At 43.0% G+C, this 17,312-nt stretch overlaps 2 protein-coding genes across 2 annotated transcripts; one reads left to right on the forward strand and one right to left on the reverse strand.

Annotated features, from left to right (window-relative positions):
- Positions 1 to 3,960, forward strand: armh2 (armadillo like helical domain containing 2). Its single transcript, XM_021572875.2, has 3 exons — positions 1 to 199; positions 3,165 to 3,346; positions 3,679 to 3,960. The coding sequence occupies exons 1-3, from the start codon at positions 1 to 3 to the stop codon at positions 3,958 to 3,960; spliced, it is 663 nt and encodes a 220-aa protein (XP_021428550.2).
- Positions 3,961 to 4,057: 97 nt separating this feature from the next.
- LOC110496552 (geminin) lies at positions 4,058 to 16,263 on the reverse strand. The gene is made up of 7 exons (XM_021572521.2): positions 16,128 to 16,263; positions 15,543 to 15,604; positions 13,830 to 13,931; positions 5,356 to 5,512; positions 5,062 to 5,144; positions 4,677 to 4,787; positions 4,058 to 4,567 (listed from the first exon to the last, which is right to left on the reverse strand). The coding sequence occupies exons 2-7, from the start codon at positions 15,591 to 15,593 to the stop codon at positions 4,382 to 4,384; spliced, it is 690 nt and encodes a 229-aa protein (XP_021428196.2). The 5' UTR covers positions 15,594 to 15,604; positions 16,128 to 16,263; the 3' UTR covers positions 4,058 to 4,381.
- Positions 16,264 to 17,312: the final 1,049 nt, after the last annotated feature.

Below are 17,312 nucleotides of genomic sequence, written 5' to 3' on the forward strand. Positions count from 1 at the left end.
ATGATTCAGCGAATTGCATTATTTTACAGCAACCATATCAAAAACTACCTGTTTCCCAATGATGAGGGGTCTGATGAAGGCAATAAGAACTTGCACTATAAGAAGATTAGACTAGCAGGCCAGGACATTCAGAACACAGAACTGCCTCTGGAGAAGAGAGTACTGGCAGTCCACAACATTGGCCTACTGGGATACACAGGTATAGTGTAGTATAAGAAACAAGTGTGCTTAATGCTTAAACCTTATTCAACACTTTGTAAAGTAGTAAACTATATTGATTGAAATAAAGAGAAGAAACCTGCAATCACTGAATAGGTGTATCTCAGGGCTCTCCAACTCTGTTTCTGGAGAACTACACTCCTGTAGGTTCACAGAAACCTCAGTCATAACTGACCAGATTCAGCATATCAATTAGCTAATTATATTAGAATCAAGTGCGCTAGATTAGGGTTGGAGCTAAAACCTACAGGATGGTAGCTCTGCAGGAATCGAGTTGGAGAAACCCTATATTTAGCTAATCAACACGTTTCGTACTGTAGCAGAGGCTACAAAGGTCACCATGACAACATAATCTATTGTTTTAACACAAATGATAACCATCCTACGGGAGCTCTGTGTAAACAGTATTATGTAATGTTTTCTGGTGGCAGGTAGCCTAGAGGTTAAGAGCTTTGGGCCAATAACCAAAATATTGCTGGTTCGAATCCCGGAGCCGCCTAGGTGAAAAATCTGTCGATGCAATTAACCTGAGATTATCCATTATATTATGCTCAAGGTCAAATCAAACTTTGCATGCGCCGAATACAAAACCAGTGCAGACGTTACTGTGAAATGCTTACTTACAAGCCCTTAACCAAGAGTGCAGGTCAAGAAAAGATTTACCAAGTACACTAAAATAAAAAGTAACACAATAAGAATATACAGGGGGCACCGGTACCAAGTCAGTGTGCGGGGTTACAGGCTAGTTGAGGTAATTTGTACATATAGGTGGGGGTGGTGACTATGCATAGATAGACAGCAAGTAGCAGCAATGTACAAAAGGGAGGGGGGGGGGGGGGGGGGGGGGGGTCAATGTAAATTGTCCGGTGGTGATTTTATTAATTGTTCAGCAGTCTTATGGCTTGGGGGTAGAAGCTGTTGAGGAACCTCTTGGTCCTAGACTTGGCGCTCCAGTGCCGCTTGCTGTGTGGTAGCAGAGAAAACAGTCTTGGGTCAGACAATTTTATGGGCTTTCCTCTAACTCTGCAAAAAAAGAAACGTCCTCTCACTGTCAACTGTGTTTATTTTCAGCAAAATTAACATGTGCAAATATTTGTATGAACATAAGATTCAACAACAGTCAAACTGAACAAGTTCCACAGACATGTGACTAACAGAAATGGAATAATAATAATAATAAATCAAAAGTAAGTCAGTAGCTGGTGTGGCCACCAGCTGTATTAAGTACTGCAGTGCATCTCCTCCTCGTAGACTGCCCCAGATTTGTCAGTTCTTGCTGTGAGATGTTACCCCACTCTTCAACCAAGGCACCTGCAAGATCCCTGGCATTTCTGGGGGACTGGCCCTAGCCCTCACCCACCGATCCAACAGGTCCCAGATGTGCTCAATGGGATTGAGATCTGGGCTCTTCGCTGGCCATGGCAGAACACTGACATTCCTGTCTTGCAGAAGTCACCCACAGAACGAGCAGTATGGCTGGTGGCATTGTCATGCTGGAGGGTCATGTCAGGATGAGCCTACAGGAAGAGTACCACATGAGGGAGGAGGATGTCTTCCCTGTAAAGCACAGAGTTGAGATTGCCTGCAATGACAACAAGCTCAGTCCAATGATGCTGTGACACACAGATCCTCCACCTCCAAATCAATCCCGTACCAGAGTACAGGCCTCGGTGTAACACTCATTCCTTTGACGATAAATGCGAATCTGACCACCACCCCTGGTGAGAGAAAACCGCCACTCGTTAGAGAAGAGCACTTTTTGCCAGTCCTGTCTGGTCCAGCGACTGTAGGTTTGTACCCATAGGCGACATTGTTGCCGGTAATATCTGGTGAGGACCTGCCTTACAAAAGGCCTACAAGCCCTCAGTCTAGCCTCTCTCAGCCTACTAAAGACAGTCTGAGCACTGATGGAGGGATTGTGCATTCCTGATGTAACTCGAGCAGTTGTTGCCATCCTGTACCAGTCCCGCAGGTGTGATGTTCGGATGTACCGATCCTGTGCAGGTGTTGTGTGTTGCTATACTGATTTTTAGTGTAGTATGTCACCACAGGTGGCTCATAGTTCAATGGCTGAGAATTCTAAACCCACATGAGCTAAAAGTACCCAAAACCAGAGTTAATTTGACCATTGGAAAAAGAGCTACTGTGTAAATACTGCAATGTGGGTTGGATTGAACTGAGCCCCTAATCTTCATTTTCAAGGTGATTGCACTTTCCTTCCCAACACAATATTGCAATATGCAAGTCTACGTTTAGCATCATTTTTGCACCCCATTGGGGATTTGAATTACATTGCAAGTGAAAAATGGATGTCAGGGACTCAGCGCGTTACCACAGTGAGCCAACTGGCCAGACTGATTTGCTCGTCGTGGACATTATTTTATTAGAGCATGCCAGTGGACTTCTAAGTGTGCTTTAGTGAGAAAGTGTTGGGATCAGGTTCAACTACATGTACCCACCACAAAATTATTCATAAGCAATTTCACCCACCTACAACTTCACCAGAATGCATTTTATTAACTTGAATGGGTTGTGCAGAGGCTGAATTTGGGGTTTAGTTACACCCTTTAACCCTAATTGCTCATGTAAGTCACTCTGGATAACAGCTTCTGCTAAATGTTTCGACATCCAATTGCGCAAAATTGTCGTGGTGAGGTATAACTCCTGTGGGCTAATTTGACCTGTTGGGGCATACTGACATAATGGACTGTTTTGGTCTCTGTATGCTAATTAAATTGATAAATGACATGAAAACAGCTAAATGCATGTGTTTGGTACCACTGCACTGCTCAAATTAACTCCAAGATTATATTAATTGTCTTGTGAAATCAGAGCACATTGCAAAGCCATCGTGTGTCAATGTTTGACATGTAGCTCCTGAAAGTAGATCGATACACCCCAAAAGAAGTACTTTGCCTCTGAAAAGTATTACACCATTTCCCCAGGTGGCTATGCAGCAGCAACCTGTGCTGCAGAGTACATGCCAGCCATGGCAGACTTCCTCAAGCAGCACAGCCTGTCAGATGACCAGAGGATCTCTGTGCTGGAGGGGCTGTCTGGTGTCTGTTATGTCCACTTGACCAACCAGAAGCAGGCCCACTCAATAGGCCTCTACGCCACACTACAGGTAGCCTAGAGAAAGGATATTCAACACTTACCCTATGAGGTCCAGAGCCTGCTGGTTCTGTTCTGATAATTCATTGCACCCAGCTGGTGTCCCAGGTCTAAAGCAGTCCTTGATTAGAGGGGAACAATTAAATGCAGTGGCATTGTGGTAGAGTTGGCATTTAAAGGGCCTGGAGGTTAGAGCAGCAGGTAGGGACAGCAGTTAACTCTGGCTATAGATGGTCACCTGCCATTGTGGCCTTGAGCAAGGCACTGAAGCCATAAAATAGCAGTTGCATAAAATGCCAAGCCAAAAATGTGTCTGACAATTTAGTACGCAATCTTCACCTACAGGAGCTGATGGACCCCACCTGCCCACTGTCTCTATCCACCAAGGCTAAAATGTGGAGCTGCTACTTGCTCAACATCCTGTGTTGTAACAACATCCCAGTTATACGCACCTTGGTGGGGTCACAGAGCCTGAGGCTGACCCTAGAGGCTCTGGAGGGACAGGACTGGTACGGCTGGCCGAAGAACTATGCCAGGGAACTGCTCTGCATGCTAGGGTTCTGGGCACCACAGGTTGTTACAGCACTAGGCACCGGACAGGTTGCAGTGCAAAACTATGGCTCTTAAGCAAACTCATTTCTGATGCCTTTGTTTGAGGTCAGGTTTAAACATAGGCCAACCGATGTCACTATTCTTTTGGAAGTTTGAGAAATTAAAAGGCAAATTAGTTTAAAAAAAAAAAGTTTATTTCACAGAAGTCCAGAAGCATATGTACAGAGCGCATTAAAACAGCACTATAATGAACATTTCTCAAACATAGGTTAACACAAATAGATTTAAACAGCAAAGATAAAAGGGAAACTTCCATTTTCATAAATCAGGTGGTAAACTGTTGTGGTTTATCAAAGTAAAAATCTTATGCAAATAAGGCACAAGTATCTCTTTAGATGTAAGCAGAGAAAATATATAACTACAGAATGGCAAGTCCATAACATAGTCCAGAAATCTCCCAAAGTTGAGTTTCACCAGTATACTGGAGTTCTGTCACTCAATCATCCTCTGAGGGTTCATCTTCCTGTTGTTCTGTGACATCATCCAAGACATCAGCCCTGGGTGTGAAATCACTGCTGGTACATTGGTCATCAGATTCATCTAGCGCTTTCAACTCATCTTCGGTACCAAGGGTGATCTCTCTCAAGTCATCCAGACTTTCCGGACTCTTTCCAGTCAACCTCTGAGGAGACAGAATGAGCTCTGAACATCACAAATTACCTTAAGTTGAAAAGCATCCAGCAAAGACAGACAAATACCCCTTTATGTTGCATCAATTTCCCACTAGTTACCTCTATCATGTCAGCCATGTGATGTATGTGCTGGGCCAGCTCCTGAAGCTCATCATTCTCAGTCTTCAGCTGGGCTATCTGCTCATCCTTGGCATCAATGTCTTTGTGCAACTAATCAAACAAGGTGAAAGTCAGTTTGAGAAATTGACAGTTTCAGGCTTCACCATCAGCTAAAAAGGTAATTTCAGTGCCAACTATCAGCTTAAGTCAACGGCACTATATCCAAACACCCTGGGGTCAAAATGCCACAAGAATGTGAAAAACAGACACCTCTGAAACAGACTAACACCCACTGTGCCAGAGATTGATTTTGACAAATTGCACCGTGGGAAAGGGACAAGTTGATGGCTACACATTAGTCAGTTTACATCCGTGATTAACTCACTTTCTCATTCTCCTGGAGAACGCTGTAAAGCGCTTTTCGTCTCTCCTCAGCTACCTCCTTCCAGTAAGAGGAGGGAGGGGTTTCTGAAACAGAGGGGGTAGGCCATTTCAATTGAACAACCATTAGAGATTAATGAGAATATAGATTTCATTCTATGGGATTAAAAGTACGACATTGTACATTTAGACAAAATAAACCCAGTCCATTTGTGAAACATGGATGTGATAAATGGGATTAGGATCATGGCCAGCCATAAAACAGTTCATGCTTACAATTCTTTGAATACAAACATACCTTTGACCATTAGTTCATAGGCCTCCTTGGTAACACCATCAGGTAGATCATCATTTTCTGTGTTTATAGATTTGACGGCAACTTCAGCCTTCATCCTCTTTGAGCCCTTCCCTTGTTCCGGATTCCACTGTTTTCTTTTGGGAACCACCTTTCCTGTCTAACAAAAACTAAGAATTACTTGATCAGCACATCAGTTGTTGGTAGACCATTTACCAATTAAAATGACAGCTGTGCCACAGGTTGCAAAACAGTTGGGAAGAAACGTGCAATGTCGATTCCGTGGCACATGATTAATGAACTGACACAACGCCTACTCCAAAATTAAGTCTTTCAATTTAAATTCTACAAAATTCTAGCAACCAATAGAAAGTAATGTATATGGGGACACAGTCATCCCAGCACTGCAGATTTTGCTGGAGAGATGTTTTTAGGGCTGAGCCCAATTAGGCGACTGTCCGATTGTTTGGTTTGTTGGTCGAAAGAGATTGAGCAGTAACACAGGTGCACATACCTCAGTCAACTAATTAATTGCAGAGGCCTGGACTAAAAGCCAATTTATGCTTGATTTGAAAATGTGGTATGAGACTCCATATAGAGGGTGTGACAATTGCAGAGCAAAATATAAAGCTCTGTACCACATTGGCCAAAATGTAATAATGCGGAAGGCTCTGTATAGTGTCACATTGACATGACTGGTTAACAGTAGGTGGGGTGGTACATCCTATATAAACAAACTCATTTCCTTGACAACAGCTCTGCGAAGTAGTATGAATGTCCCAACTCCCGTAAATGCTGCATGGCCAATGAGGAAGTTGGATTGACCATGCGACCAGATGCACTTCACTCCAGAATTGCCACCCCAAGGAAAGCTGCCGTTACCGTCAATATTACTCACCAACAGGACATCAAACTGTAATATCCTATGCTTCACGGAATTGTGGCTGAATTACAACATGGATATTCAGCTAGCGGGATACACTTACCACCACAGACAGATGCTGGCACCAAGACCGCCCTAAGTCAGCTGTATGAGGAAATAAGCAAACAGGAAACCACTCACCCAGAGGTGGCGCTCCTAGTGGCCAGAGACTTTAATGCAGGGAAACTTAAATCAGTTTCACCAAATCTTTATCAACATGTTAAATGTGCAACCAGAGGGATTTTTTAATTTATCACCTGTACTCCACACAAAGACGCGTGCGTACAAAGCTCTCCCTCCATTTGGTAAATCCGACCACAACTCTATCCTCCTAATTCCTGCTTACAAGCAAAAATTAAAGCAGGAAGCACCAGTGACTGTCTATAATTTTTTTTTTTTTTTTTTTTTTTTTTTTAAATGGTCAGATGAAGCAGATACTAAACTACAGGACTGCTTTGCTATCACAGACTGGAGTATGAGCCGGGATTCTTCCGATGACATTGAGGAATACACCACATCAGTCACTGGCTTTATCAATAAGTGGATTGAGGACGTCGTACCCACAGTGACTGTACGTACATACCCCAAACCAGAAGCCATGGATTACAAGCAACATTCATACTGAGCTAAAAGGGTAGAGCTGCCGCTTTCAAGGCGTGGGACTAACCTGGAAGCTTACAAGAAGTCCTGCTATGCCCTGCGACGAACCATCAAACAGGCAAAGAGTCAATACAGGGCTAAGATTGAATCATACTACACCAGCTCTGATGCTCGTCTTATGTGGCAGGGCTTGCAAACTATTACAGACTACAAAGGGAAGCACAGCTGTGAGCTGTCCAGTGACAAGAACCTACCAGACAAACTAAATCAGTTCTGTTCGCTTCGAGGCAAACAACACTGTGGCACGCATGAGAGCATCCGCTGTTCCGGACGACTGTGTGATCATGCTATCCGTAGCCGACGTGAGTAAGACCTTTAAACAGGTCAACATACACAAGGCTGCGGGGCCAGACGAATTACCAGGACGCGTGCTCCGGGCATGTGCTGACCAACTAGCAGGTGTCTTCACTGACATTTTCAACATGTCCCTGATTGAGTCGAATACCAACATGCTTCAAGCAGACCACCATAGTCCCTGTGCCCAAGAACACTAAGGTAAGCTGCCTAAATGACTCAGACCTGTAGCACTCACGTCTGTAGCCATGAAGTGCTTTGAAAGGCTGGTAATGGCTCACATCAACACCATTATCCCAGAAACCCTAGACCCACTCCAATTTGTATACCGCCCAAACAGATCCACAGATGATGCAATCTCTATTGCACGCCACACTGCCCTTTCCCACCTGGACAAAAGGAACACCTATGTGAGAATGCTGTTCATTGACCACAGCTCAGTGTTCAACACCATTGTACCCTCAAAGCTCATCACCAAGCTAAGGATCCTGGGACTAACACCTCCCTCTGCAACTGGATCCCGGACTTCCTGACGGCTGCCCCCAGGTGGCCAGGGTAGGTAGCAACACATCTGCCATGCTGAGCCTCAACACTGAACTCCACAGGGGTGTGTGCTCAGTCCCCTCCTGTACTCCCTGTTCACCCACGACTGCATGGCCAGGCACGACTCCAACACCATCATTAACTTCTTGGATATAGGGGGCGCTATTTTAATTTTTGGATGAAAAACGTTCTCGTTTTAAACAAGATATTTTGTCACGAAAAGATGCTCGACTGCATATAATTGACAGCTTTGGAAAGAAAACACTGACGTTTCCAAAACTGCAAAGATATTGTCTGTGAATGCCACAGAACTGATGTTACAGGCGAAACCCAGATAAAAATCCAATTAGGAAGTGCTGCATTTTTTGAAACCGCCTCATGCCAATGACTCCTTATATGGCTGTGAATGGGCCACGAATGTGCTTAGGCTTTCTGTCGCTTCCCCAAGGTGTCGACAGCATTGTGATGTATTTGTAGGCATATCATTGGAAGATTGACCATAAGAGACTACATTACCAGGTGTCCTCCATTGCAATTATTGCGTAATCTCCAGCTGCAGTATTTTTCCGTTCGCTTCTGATGAGAAACCAACTGTCACCACTGATATATTATCAAATAGATATGTGAAAAACACCTTGAGGATTGATTCTAAACAACGTTTGCCATGTTTGTCAATATTATGGAGCTAATTTGGGAAAAAGTTTGGCGTAGTGACTGCATTTTCCGGTCTTTTTCTTAGCCAAAAGTGATGAACAAAACAGAGCTATTTCGCCAACACAAAATATTTTTTTTGGGAAAAAAAAAATAAAAAATGAACATTTGCTATCCGAGAGTCTCATCATTAAAATCATCTGAAGTTCTTCAAAGGTAAATGATTTTATTTGAATGCTTCTCTTGTTTTTGTGAAAATGTTGCCTGCTGAATGCTAGGCTTAATGCTATGCTAGGCTATCAATACTCTAACACAAATGCTTGTCTAGCGTTGGCTGTAACGCATATTTTGAAAATCTGAGATGAGTGTTGTTGAAAGGCTAAGCTTGTGTTTCAATATATTTATTTCATTTGCGATTTTCAGGAATAGGAAACGTTGCGTTATGGTAATGCACTTGAGGCTACGATTACGCTCCCAGATTGCTCGTCGCTAGAGGTTAAGTTTGCTGACGACAGTGGTAGGCCTGATCACCATCAACGACGAGAACCTATAGGGAGGAGGTCAGAGACCTGGCCGGGTGGTGCCAGAATAACAACCTATCCCGCAACGTAACCAAGACTAAGGAGATGATTGTGGACTACAGGAAAAGGAGCACTTCCCCATTCCCATCGACAGGGCTGTAGTGGAGCAGGTTGAGAGCGTCAAATTCCTTGGTGTCCACATCAACAAACTAGAATGGTCCAAACACACCAAGACAGTCGTGAAGAGGGCACAACAAAGCCTATTCCCCCTCAGGAAACTAAAAGGATTTGGCATGGGTCCTGTGATCCTCAAAAGGTTCTACAGCTGCAACAGCGAGAGCCTCCTGACGGGTTGCATCACTGCCTGGTACGGCAATTGCTCGGGCTCCAACCGCAAGGCACTTCAGAGGGTAGTGCGTACGGCCCAGTACATCACTGGGGCTAAGCTGCCTGCCATCCAGGACCTCGACACCAGGCGGTGTCAGAGGAAGGCCCGAAAAATTGTCAAAGACCCCAGCCACAGACTGTTCTCTCTTCTACCGCATGGCAAGTGGTACCGGAGTGCCAAGTCTAGGACAGAAAGGCTTCTCAACAGTTAATACCCCCAAGCCATAAGACTCCTGAAAAGGTAACCAAATGGTTACCCGGACTATTTACATTGCATACTCCCACCCCCTCGTTTACGCTGCTGCTACTCTGTTTATCTTATACAGTGCCTTGCGAAAGTATTCGGCCCCCTTGAACTTTGCGACCTTTTGCCACATTTCAGGCTTCAAACATAAAGATATAAAACTGTATTTTTTTTGTGAAGAATCAACAAGTGGGACACAATCATGAAGTGGAACGACATTTATTGGATATTTCAAACTTTAACAAATCAAAAACTGAAAAATTGGGCGTGCAAAATTATTCAGCCCCCTTAAGTTAATACTTTGTAGCGCCACCTTTTGCTGCGATTACAGCTGTAAGTCGCTTGGGGTATGTCTCTATCAGTTTTGCACATCGAGAGACTGACATTTTTTCCCATTCCTCCTTGCAAAACAGCTCGAGCTCAGTGAGGTTGGATGGAGAGCATTTGTGAACAGCAGTTTTCAGTTCTTTCCACAGATTCTCGATTGGATTCAGGTCTGGACTTTGACTTGGCCATTCTAACACCTGGATATGTTTATTTTTGAACCATTCCATTGTAGATTTTGCTTTATGTTTTGGATCATTGTCTTGTTGGAAGACAAATCTCCGTCCCAGTCTCAGGTCTTTTGCAGACTCCATCAGGTTTTCTTCCAGAATGGTCCTGTATTTGGCTCCATCCATCTTCCCATCAATTTTAACCATCTTCCCTGTCCCTGCTGAAGAAAAGCAGGCCCAAACCATGATGTCGCCACCACCATGTTTGACAGTGGGGATGGTGTGATGAGCTGTGTTGCTTTTACGCCAAACATAACGTTTTGCATTGTTGCCAAAAAGTTCAATTTTGGTTTCATCTGACCAGAGCACCATCTTCCACATGTTTGGTGTGTCTCCCAGGTGGCTTGTGGTAAACTTTAAATGACACTTTTTATGGATATCTTTAAGAAATGGCTTTCTCGCCACTCTTCCATAAAGGCCAGATTTGTGCAATATACGACTGATTGTTGTCCTATGGACAGAGTCTCCCACCTCAGCTGTAGATCTCTGCAGTTCATCCGGAGTGATCATGGGCCTCTTGGCTGCATCTCTGATCAGTCTTCTCCTTGTATGAGCTGAAAGTTTAGAGGGACGGCCAGGTCTTGGTAGATTTGCAGTGGTCTGATACTCCTTCCATTTCAATATTATCGCTTGCACAGTGCTCCTTGGGATGTTTAAAGCTTGGGAAATCTTTTTGTATCCAAATCCGGCTTTAAACTTCTTCACAACAGTATCTCGGACCTGCCTGGTGTGTTCCTTGTTCTTCATGATGCTCTCTGCGCTTTTAACGGACCTCTGAGACTATCACAGTGCAGGTGCATTTATACGGAGACTTGATTACACACAGGTGGATTGTATTTATCATCATTAGTCATTTAGGTCAACATTGGATCATTCAGAGATCCTCACTGAACTTCTGGAGAGAGTTTGCTGCACTGAAAGTAAAGGGGCTGAATAATTTTGCACGCCCAATTTTTCAGTTTTTGATTTGTTAAAAAAAGTTTGAAATATCCAATAAATGTCGTTCCACTTCATGATTGTGTCCCACTTGTTGATTCTTCACAAAAAAAATACAGTTTTATATCTTTATGTTTGAAGCCTGAAATGTGGCAAAAGGTCGCAAAGTTCAAGGGGGCCGAATACTTTCGCAAGGCACTGTATGCATAGTCACTTATACATTCATGTACATACTACCTAATTGGCCTGACCAACCAGTGCTCCCGCACATTGGCTAACCGGGCTATCTGCATTGTGTCCCACCACCCGCCAACCCCTCTTTTTACGCTTCTGCTACTCTCTGTTCATCATATATGCATAGACACTTTAACGATACCTACATGTACATACTACCCCAACAAGCCTGACTAACAGGTGTCTGTATATAGCTTTGCCACTCTTTTTTCAAATGTCTTTTTACAGTCGTTTTATTTCCTTACCTACACACATACTTTTTTCCCACACCATTGGTTAGAGCCTGTAAGTAAGCATTTCACTGTAAGGTCTACTACACCTGTTGTATTTGGCGCACGTGACAAATAAACTTTGATTTGAACAAATATGACCCGCAGTACATTTACCATGAATTCATATCATTTTTAATCTACAATGTTAGGTTATGGTCATTTATTTTAATGCATTCAATATTATTTACAGTCTACCTGTTCTCAATGTCAGAGTGGCTACAATGTTTGCAGTCCAAATCCTACACTACCCTTGTGAGAAACAAATTTTGGTTACTTTAATTCCACTTACCGTAATTTCCGGACTATCAACCGCTACTTTATTCCCACACTTTGAACCTCGCGGTTTATACAATGACGCGGCTAATTCATGGATTTTTCCCGCTTTCACAAGATTCATGCCGCCAAAAACTGAGCACCGTCACATAATGTGACGTAAATCGAGCGCGCTCAAACTTCCCATCATTCTGATTACGGTAGTAATTTTGTTACCCTCATCATGGCAAAGACACGGAGAAACGCCAATGATGCAGCTTTCAAGTTGAAGGCGATCGATCTGGCTGTTGGAAAAGGACAGAGCTGCTGCATGGGGGCTTGGCCTTAATGAGTCGCTGATAAGACTTTGGAAACAGCAGCGTGAGGAACTGACTCAGTGCAAAAAGACAACAAAAGCTTTCAGAGGGAAGAAAAGCAGATGGCCCAAAGTATTTGCAGCCACTCGACATCAGTGTAAATTGTGCATTTAAGGTGGCGCTCCTTGTCATCCAAGCCTCCCACTGAACAAGTGGGGAGAAATCCTTCACTAAAATGGGCCGCAGGCAAAGAGCATCTTATGGTCAAGTCTGCCAGTGGGTCCTGACAGCGTGGAGCATTGTCAAAAAATCCACTATCATCAACGGGTTTCGAAAGGCTGGACTGCTGCGTGTTGAAGGGGCAGCATGAGCTCAGCGGGGTATTTGCCTCCGGATGAAAGTGACGAGAGCGACAATGAAAACGATCCAACATCGGATGAAGCAATTCTGAGGCTATTCAACTCTGACCCCCGAAGGAGATGACTTCAGTGGTTTCAGTGTACAGGAGGAAGATAGTGACCAATGACTTTCTTGGTAGGCTACTGTTTTAATTTTTGTTACAAGCCGTGTTTCGTTAAAGCCTATTTATTTTTGTTACAACGCCGTGTTTTGTTAAAAGGCTGTGTAAAGTTCATTTGTTTCAATGTACCGGTAGGCACCTGCGGCTTATAGACATGCGGCTTATTTATGTACAAAATACATATTTTTTAATAATTCAGTGGGTGCGGTTTATATTCAGGTGCGCTTAATAGCCCAGCAATTACGGTACAAGTCGTGTGAATTTAGTCATCGTCTTTTGTTTGGAGCACCCCTGTCAATGTTAATAAGGATGCACACGCATAGAAGTAGGCCTACACACTGCCTGCATTCAAATGTAAGCATACATTTGGGGGATCTGATTGGCTTAACGCACCACCATTAATGACCTTTGGAGCTTCTCAAACTAATGCTTTCACCTCAAAAAGCAAAAATAAAAAAAAAATCTGATTTACATCCATTGAGAATCACAATAGTTCCTCAATGAACTTGAAAAATAATTCCAGCGTGCTGCCTTTCCATAACCCCAAAGGGTCATAAAATAGGCTTCTAATCAGTGCTGGACTTGGACTGAAATACTCAGCTCCTGTGAGCTCCTACCCAAGTCAATTTCTGCTTCTTATCCCTTGTGCAAATAGCCTACAGCTGTGTCCCGAGCTCAATGGCACTGGAACCGGAGGGCCTAGACTATTTTACACAATGTTGCAAGTTCACTAGCACATTGCAGGCAAGTCCACAAATTAAGATGACCTTTCAAGTTCGTTGCTGACAGGCCATGTGTAGCCAATGTGATTTATAGGATATTTTCTACCTGCAATGTGGGCTATTTTTACATAGTTGGCAATGGCAATAGAAGTTAACTTTAGGTTTGTATCATTTAGATAGAATTGCAATTATCCACATGACAATGATTGAGATATGAAGACACTGAAACTGTTATAAAGCATAGTTGTCTCGATAGAGCGGTAGAAGTGGTAAGAAGTTGGCGGGGTGGTAGGGCTAGAGGGAAATGTATAAATCAAACGGGATTGGAAATTACGCAAAGCAAAAACATTGGTAGAAGATGCAACACTAACACTGCCTGCCCCCCCCCCCCCCCCCCCCCCCCCCGCCCCCCCCAATACAGATTTGTGCTACAGTCCCCAGGACATACCAGCATTCCTCTGCCAAGGTTCTTATTGACTGCAGCTTGCTGGAGGACTTGCAGAGTTTTCCTTGTAGGTCCCATGTCTTGAATGGACCCACCAAAAAAGCTCTGAAATAAAACATGAAGACAAACACATTTAAAGTTTAATCCAGTAGTTGGATAATTGTTACACAAAAAGCCTGTGCTCATGTGATTCTATACAAAACCAGTCAGAAGTGTAACACCCCTCTCCATGAAAAACCATTCAGGTACAACATTGGTGGGAAACAAACAACCCTCTCCCTGACCTCAGTGAGCACACTCAGCATTTACCTGGATATAGTGCCATTCAACAAACCCTACTCTGGTTTTTGACTTGACCCGGCACCCTCCAAGCACAGATATTAAAAATGCTATTTAAAATATATAAATAAAGTGTGCAGCGCATCAACTCTCTATTTAACAGATTACAGTTTGAATCGGACAGCAGCCAATCAAATTGTGCCAGCTGAGAAAAAGTTGCGTGTGGCAGTGCAGAGGAATATCGGCGGGTGAATTCAGATGGAGCCCTTGGAAAGATGATACCCCAAATTATTATTTTCGGGTATAAAGACTACGCTGTATCAACAAACAAAAACTGATTGCAAATTGCAAAACATGCGGGAAGAAAATTAGACGGAGGCGCAACAACTTCCAGCTTTGTTCGACATTTGAAGCTGCACAAAGAACGGTAAGTCGTGGCTAATATAGCCAACAGCTATATCATTTAAATCTTTGCTAGTGTAGCATGTAGGCGAACGCAACATTAAATCAATGAGTATCCACAGTCAGTCAATGTGGAAACTTAACGCAATCTTGGGTGCAATGTTCACAACTGGCTAGGCAGTTGGCAGCCTAAATCCTGCCTGATGTTACTGCGGTTCCTAAAACCATTGACATACCTTAACCTACGGTAACCACACAGAGGGTGTGTGTGTGTGTGTGTTAAGGTTGGGCGATTGTGTACAAGCCTACATCGCCGATTGAGCCCCATAGATCCTCGATCGCTATTGGGGGGGGTGTTTCTCATGGCTACCCATGCATTTCCATGGAATTATAAAGTTTATTTGGAAAATAATAAATATTTTTAAAAGCATTCATGATTAGCGTAAATGTAATATACTAACTAATACGCTTGTTAAAAATATTAAATGGTATTTCATTTTGTGAAGAGCACATGACTAGTTCAGGACTTTCCTGTCTTGACTTGAGACTTAAAAACAATGACTTGGTCCCACCTCTGCTGGTAACTGACCAGATTGCACAGGCAGGTGTGGGAAAAGGGCAGGCTTACCCCGAGCCTAGCACAACTGCATGCATGAGCCAATTGCCTTCCAATTCCCACAGGCTGCAATTTGCCCCAGGTCATCATCTTACCCGCGGACATTAACCAATTAATTACTGTGGGAACAAGTCTTCAAAAACGAATTATGGGAAACTACAAGTTAATGAGTATGCAAACATTAATCCTAACAATAGTAACAGGCACGAGGTAGAGTCATGAATTTCAAAACGTTGAGTTCCAATTCTGGATGTGCATGAAGGATCTGTGGGTTAAAACCACTTCAGTTAACTTGCTGAATTGTAATGGTTCGCCTCGTTGCACATAACTTGGTAAATTAACTTGACACTACAGTAGTCCGCTACAAAACACATTGATATCTTAGCACTAGACTGGGGATTGGCATATTATTTCCTTACCTTTATGTTCGCAGAGGCTTTATTCCCAGGTTTAATTTTCCTAATGGACATTTTGACAAGACCTGGTGAGAAAGGTACACTGTAAATCCTAAAAGGTACTTTACAACTCGAAAAAAGTTACTTAAGAATGATACATTAAATCGTTAAAAATGTAGCCAAGAACGTGATTCTGGAATAGCCTTCTCTAGTTGTCACAGTCTAACAGACTTCCCATCTCGCCCGGAGGAAAAAACCCGCCAAAAATGGCTGGCAATTTACAGCCACAGACAAAAGCAGAAAGTTACCAGAATCTTTGGTATGCGGCCAGGTTAAGTAATAACTGTCTATATAGTTAACATTCTCAATGTCTTGCTCCAAAGATACTAACGCGGACCAAATGAGCTAGTTCGTAAAATAGAAGGATCAATATCATAAACCAAACCGGCTAAAACAAGTAACTAGCTGGCATGAGCTAACACAGTACTGGCTAACATTAATTTTGTCACAAAAAAGGCGCTATCATTCGTGTAATACACTTATTGACTTGAGCGTATTTGACCGGAGAGAAATTCAACATTTATATTACCATATAATAACGTAACTCACAGTTTTGGCAGCTTCCCGGGAGTGGAATCAGATTGGTTTACTTCTTTATTTATCGGAAGTCACTTTCCTTTCTCGCCAACTCGCGCCAGGAGCTTAAATGTCCTCTTAATCACGTGACGTGATGCTACTTCTGGATTTTTGTCACTCTTTCAAAATAAGAGTTGTCATCCGTTCTCGTTCTGTCCAGTAAACTAAATTAATTATGAAGGTAAAAATGCTAGAAAGTATGCACAGTTAAACAATCAATATATCTTAGTTAATTATCAAACATGCGTTTCTAAAAGTGAAAATAATTAAGTGATATTTGTTTACATTTTATTTTGTACGTTTTAAAGGTAGACAGCGATATGACATAGATCAGGGCCTCCGGAAGAGGAGAATTGAGTCCATAGAGAAAGCAAGTAAAATATGAGTGTCAGGGATGGGGTGGTAGTATTATCATAAGGAGACGTGTACTTGGAAAACAGAGGAGCAATGGAGATGGAGGGAAAAAGAGAGGTAGAAGAGGTCTAAGAGAGTGAGCTTGAGTTGGATAAAATGGTGGAAAAAAAGGGAGATAGTTTATCAAATAAGAATGGTAGAAAGTGTAAGCAAAGGGAGCTGAAGACAGGAGGATAAATGGAAGTGAATGAAGTTATCGGAGACTGAGGTATGCACAGAGGATCAGGATGAAGAAGAGTCTGACAGTAGGATTGATGTTCCTGGACTCTTGCCCTTTGGCTGATTCATTTGTGGTTTCATGGTGGGTGAAAAAAAAAAGCGTTGGGTCATGTGGAATCAGTGAGGGTAACTAGAAGTGGTCTAGTGATAATTGTTTGTTTCTGTTTGGCAGAGGAAGAATGCGCTCAAAGTAAATCGAATGGGGGCAAGAAAAGTGAATTGTTTTGTTCTCAAGAAAACGACACCAATGAAAGGAGTGATAACTGGGGTAGCAGTAGATATAAACGTTGACCAGCTGGGGGCAAAGATTCCCGGTGTATGTGATGCTCATCCTTTGATGCGACGCAGACAGGGTGGCGAGAGCGGGGAAACAGAAGATTCATTGTCTGTTCTCTTGAGTTTTGAAGTTGAGTCTTTGCCTGACAAAGTGAAGTTAGGATACAAGTTATCCTGTATGAGTATTAAGATGTTACTTGTGTCAAGCTTATGGGCATGTGGCATTAGTGTTAAGGAGGGAGGGTCCAT

The sequence above is a fragment of the Oncorhynchus mykiss genome, chromosome 18, assembly GCF_013265735.2.
Source record: "Oncorhynchus mykiss isolate Arlee chromosome 18, USDA_OmykA_1.1, whole genome shotgun sequence".
In the NCBI taxonomy this organism is placed as follows: Eukaryota; Metazoa; Chordata; class Actinopteri; order Salmoniformes; family Salmonidae; genus Oncorhynchus; species Oncorhynchus mykiss.

Bases quoted from the DNA above. Each gene is read 5' to 3' on its own strand.
- LOC110496552 (XM_021572521.2), bottom strand. From the start codon at position 15,593: ATGTCCATTAGGAAAATTAAACCTGGGAATAAAGCCTCTGCGAACATA. The intron at 13,932-15,542 runs GTAAGGAAATAA...GTTTTATTTCAG, and splicing joins AAGCCTCTGCGAACATAAAG to AGCTTTTTTGGTGGGTCCAT. The intron at 5,513-13,829 runs GTATGTCCTGGG...AGTTTTTGTTAG, and splicing joins ACCTTGGCAGAGGAATGCTG to ACAGGAAAGGTGGTTCCCAA.
- armh2 (XM_021572875.2), top strand. From the start codon at position 1: ATGATTCAGCGAATTGCATTATTTTACAGCAACCATATCAAAAACTAC. The intron at 200-3,164 runs GTATAGTGTAGT...CCATTTCCCCAG, and splicing joins TGGCCTACTGGGATACACAG to GTGGCTATGCAGCAGCAACC. The intron at 3,347-3,678 runs GTAGCCTAGAGA...CTTCACCTACAG, and splicing joins GCCTCTACGCCACACTACAG to GAGCTGATGGACCCCACCTG.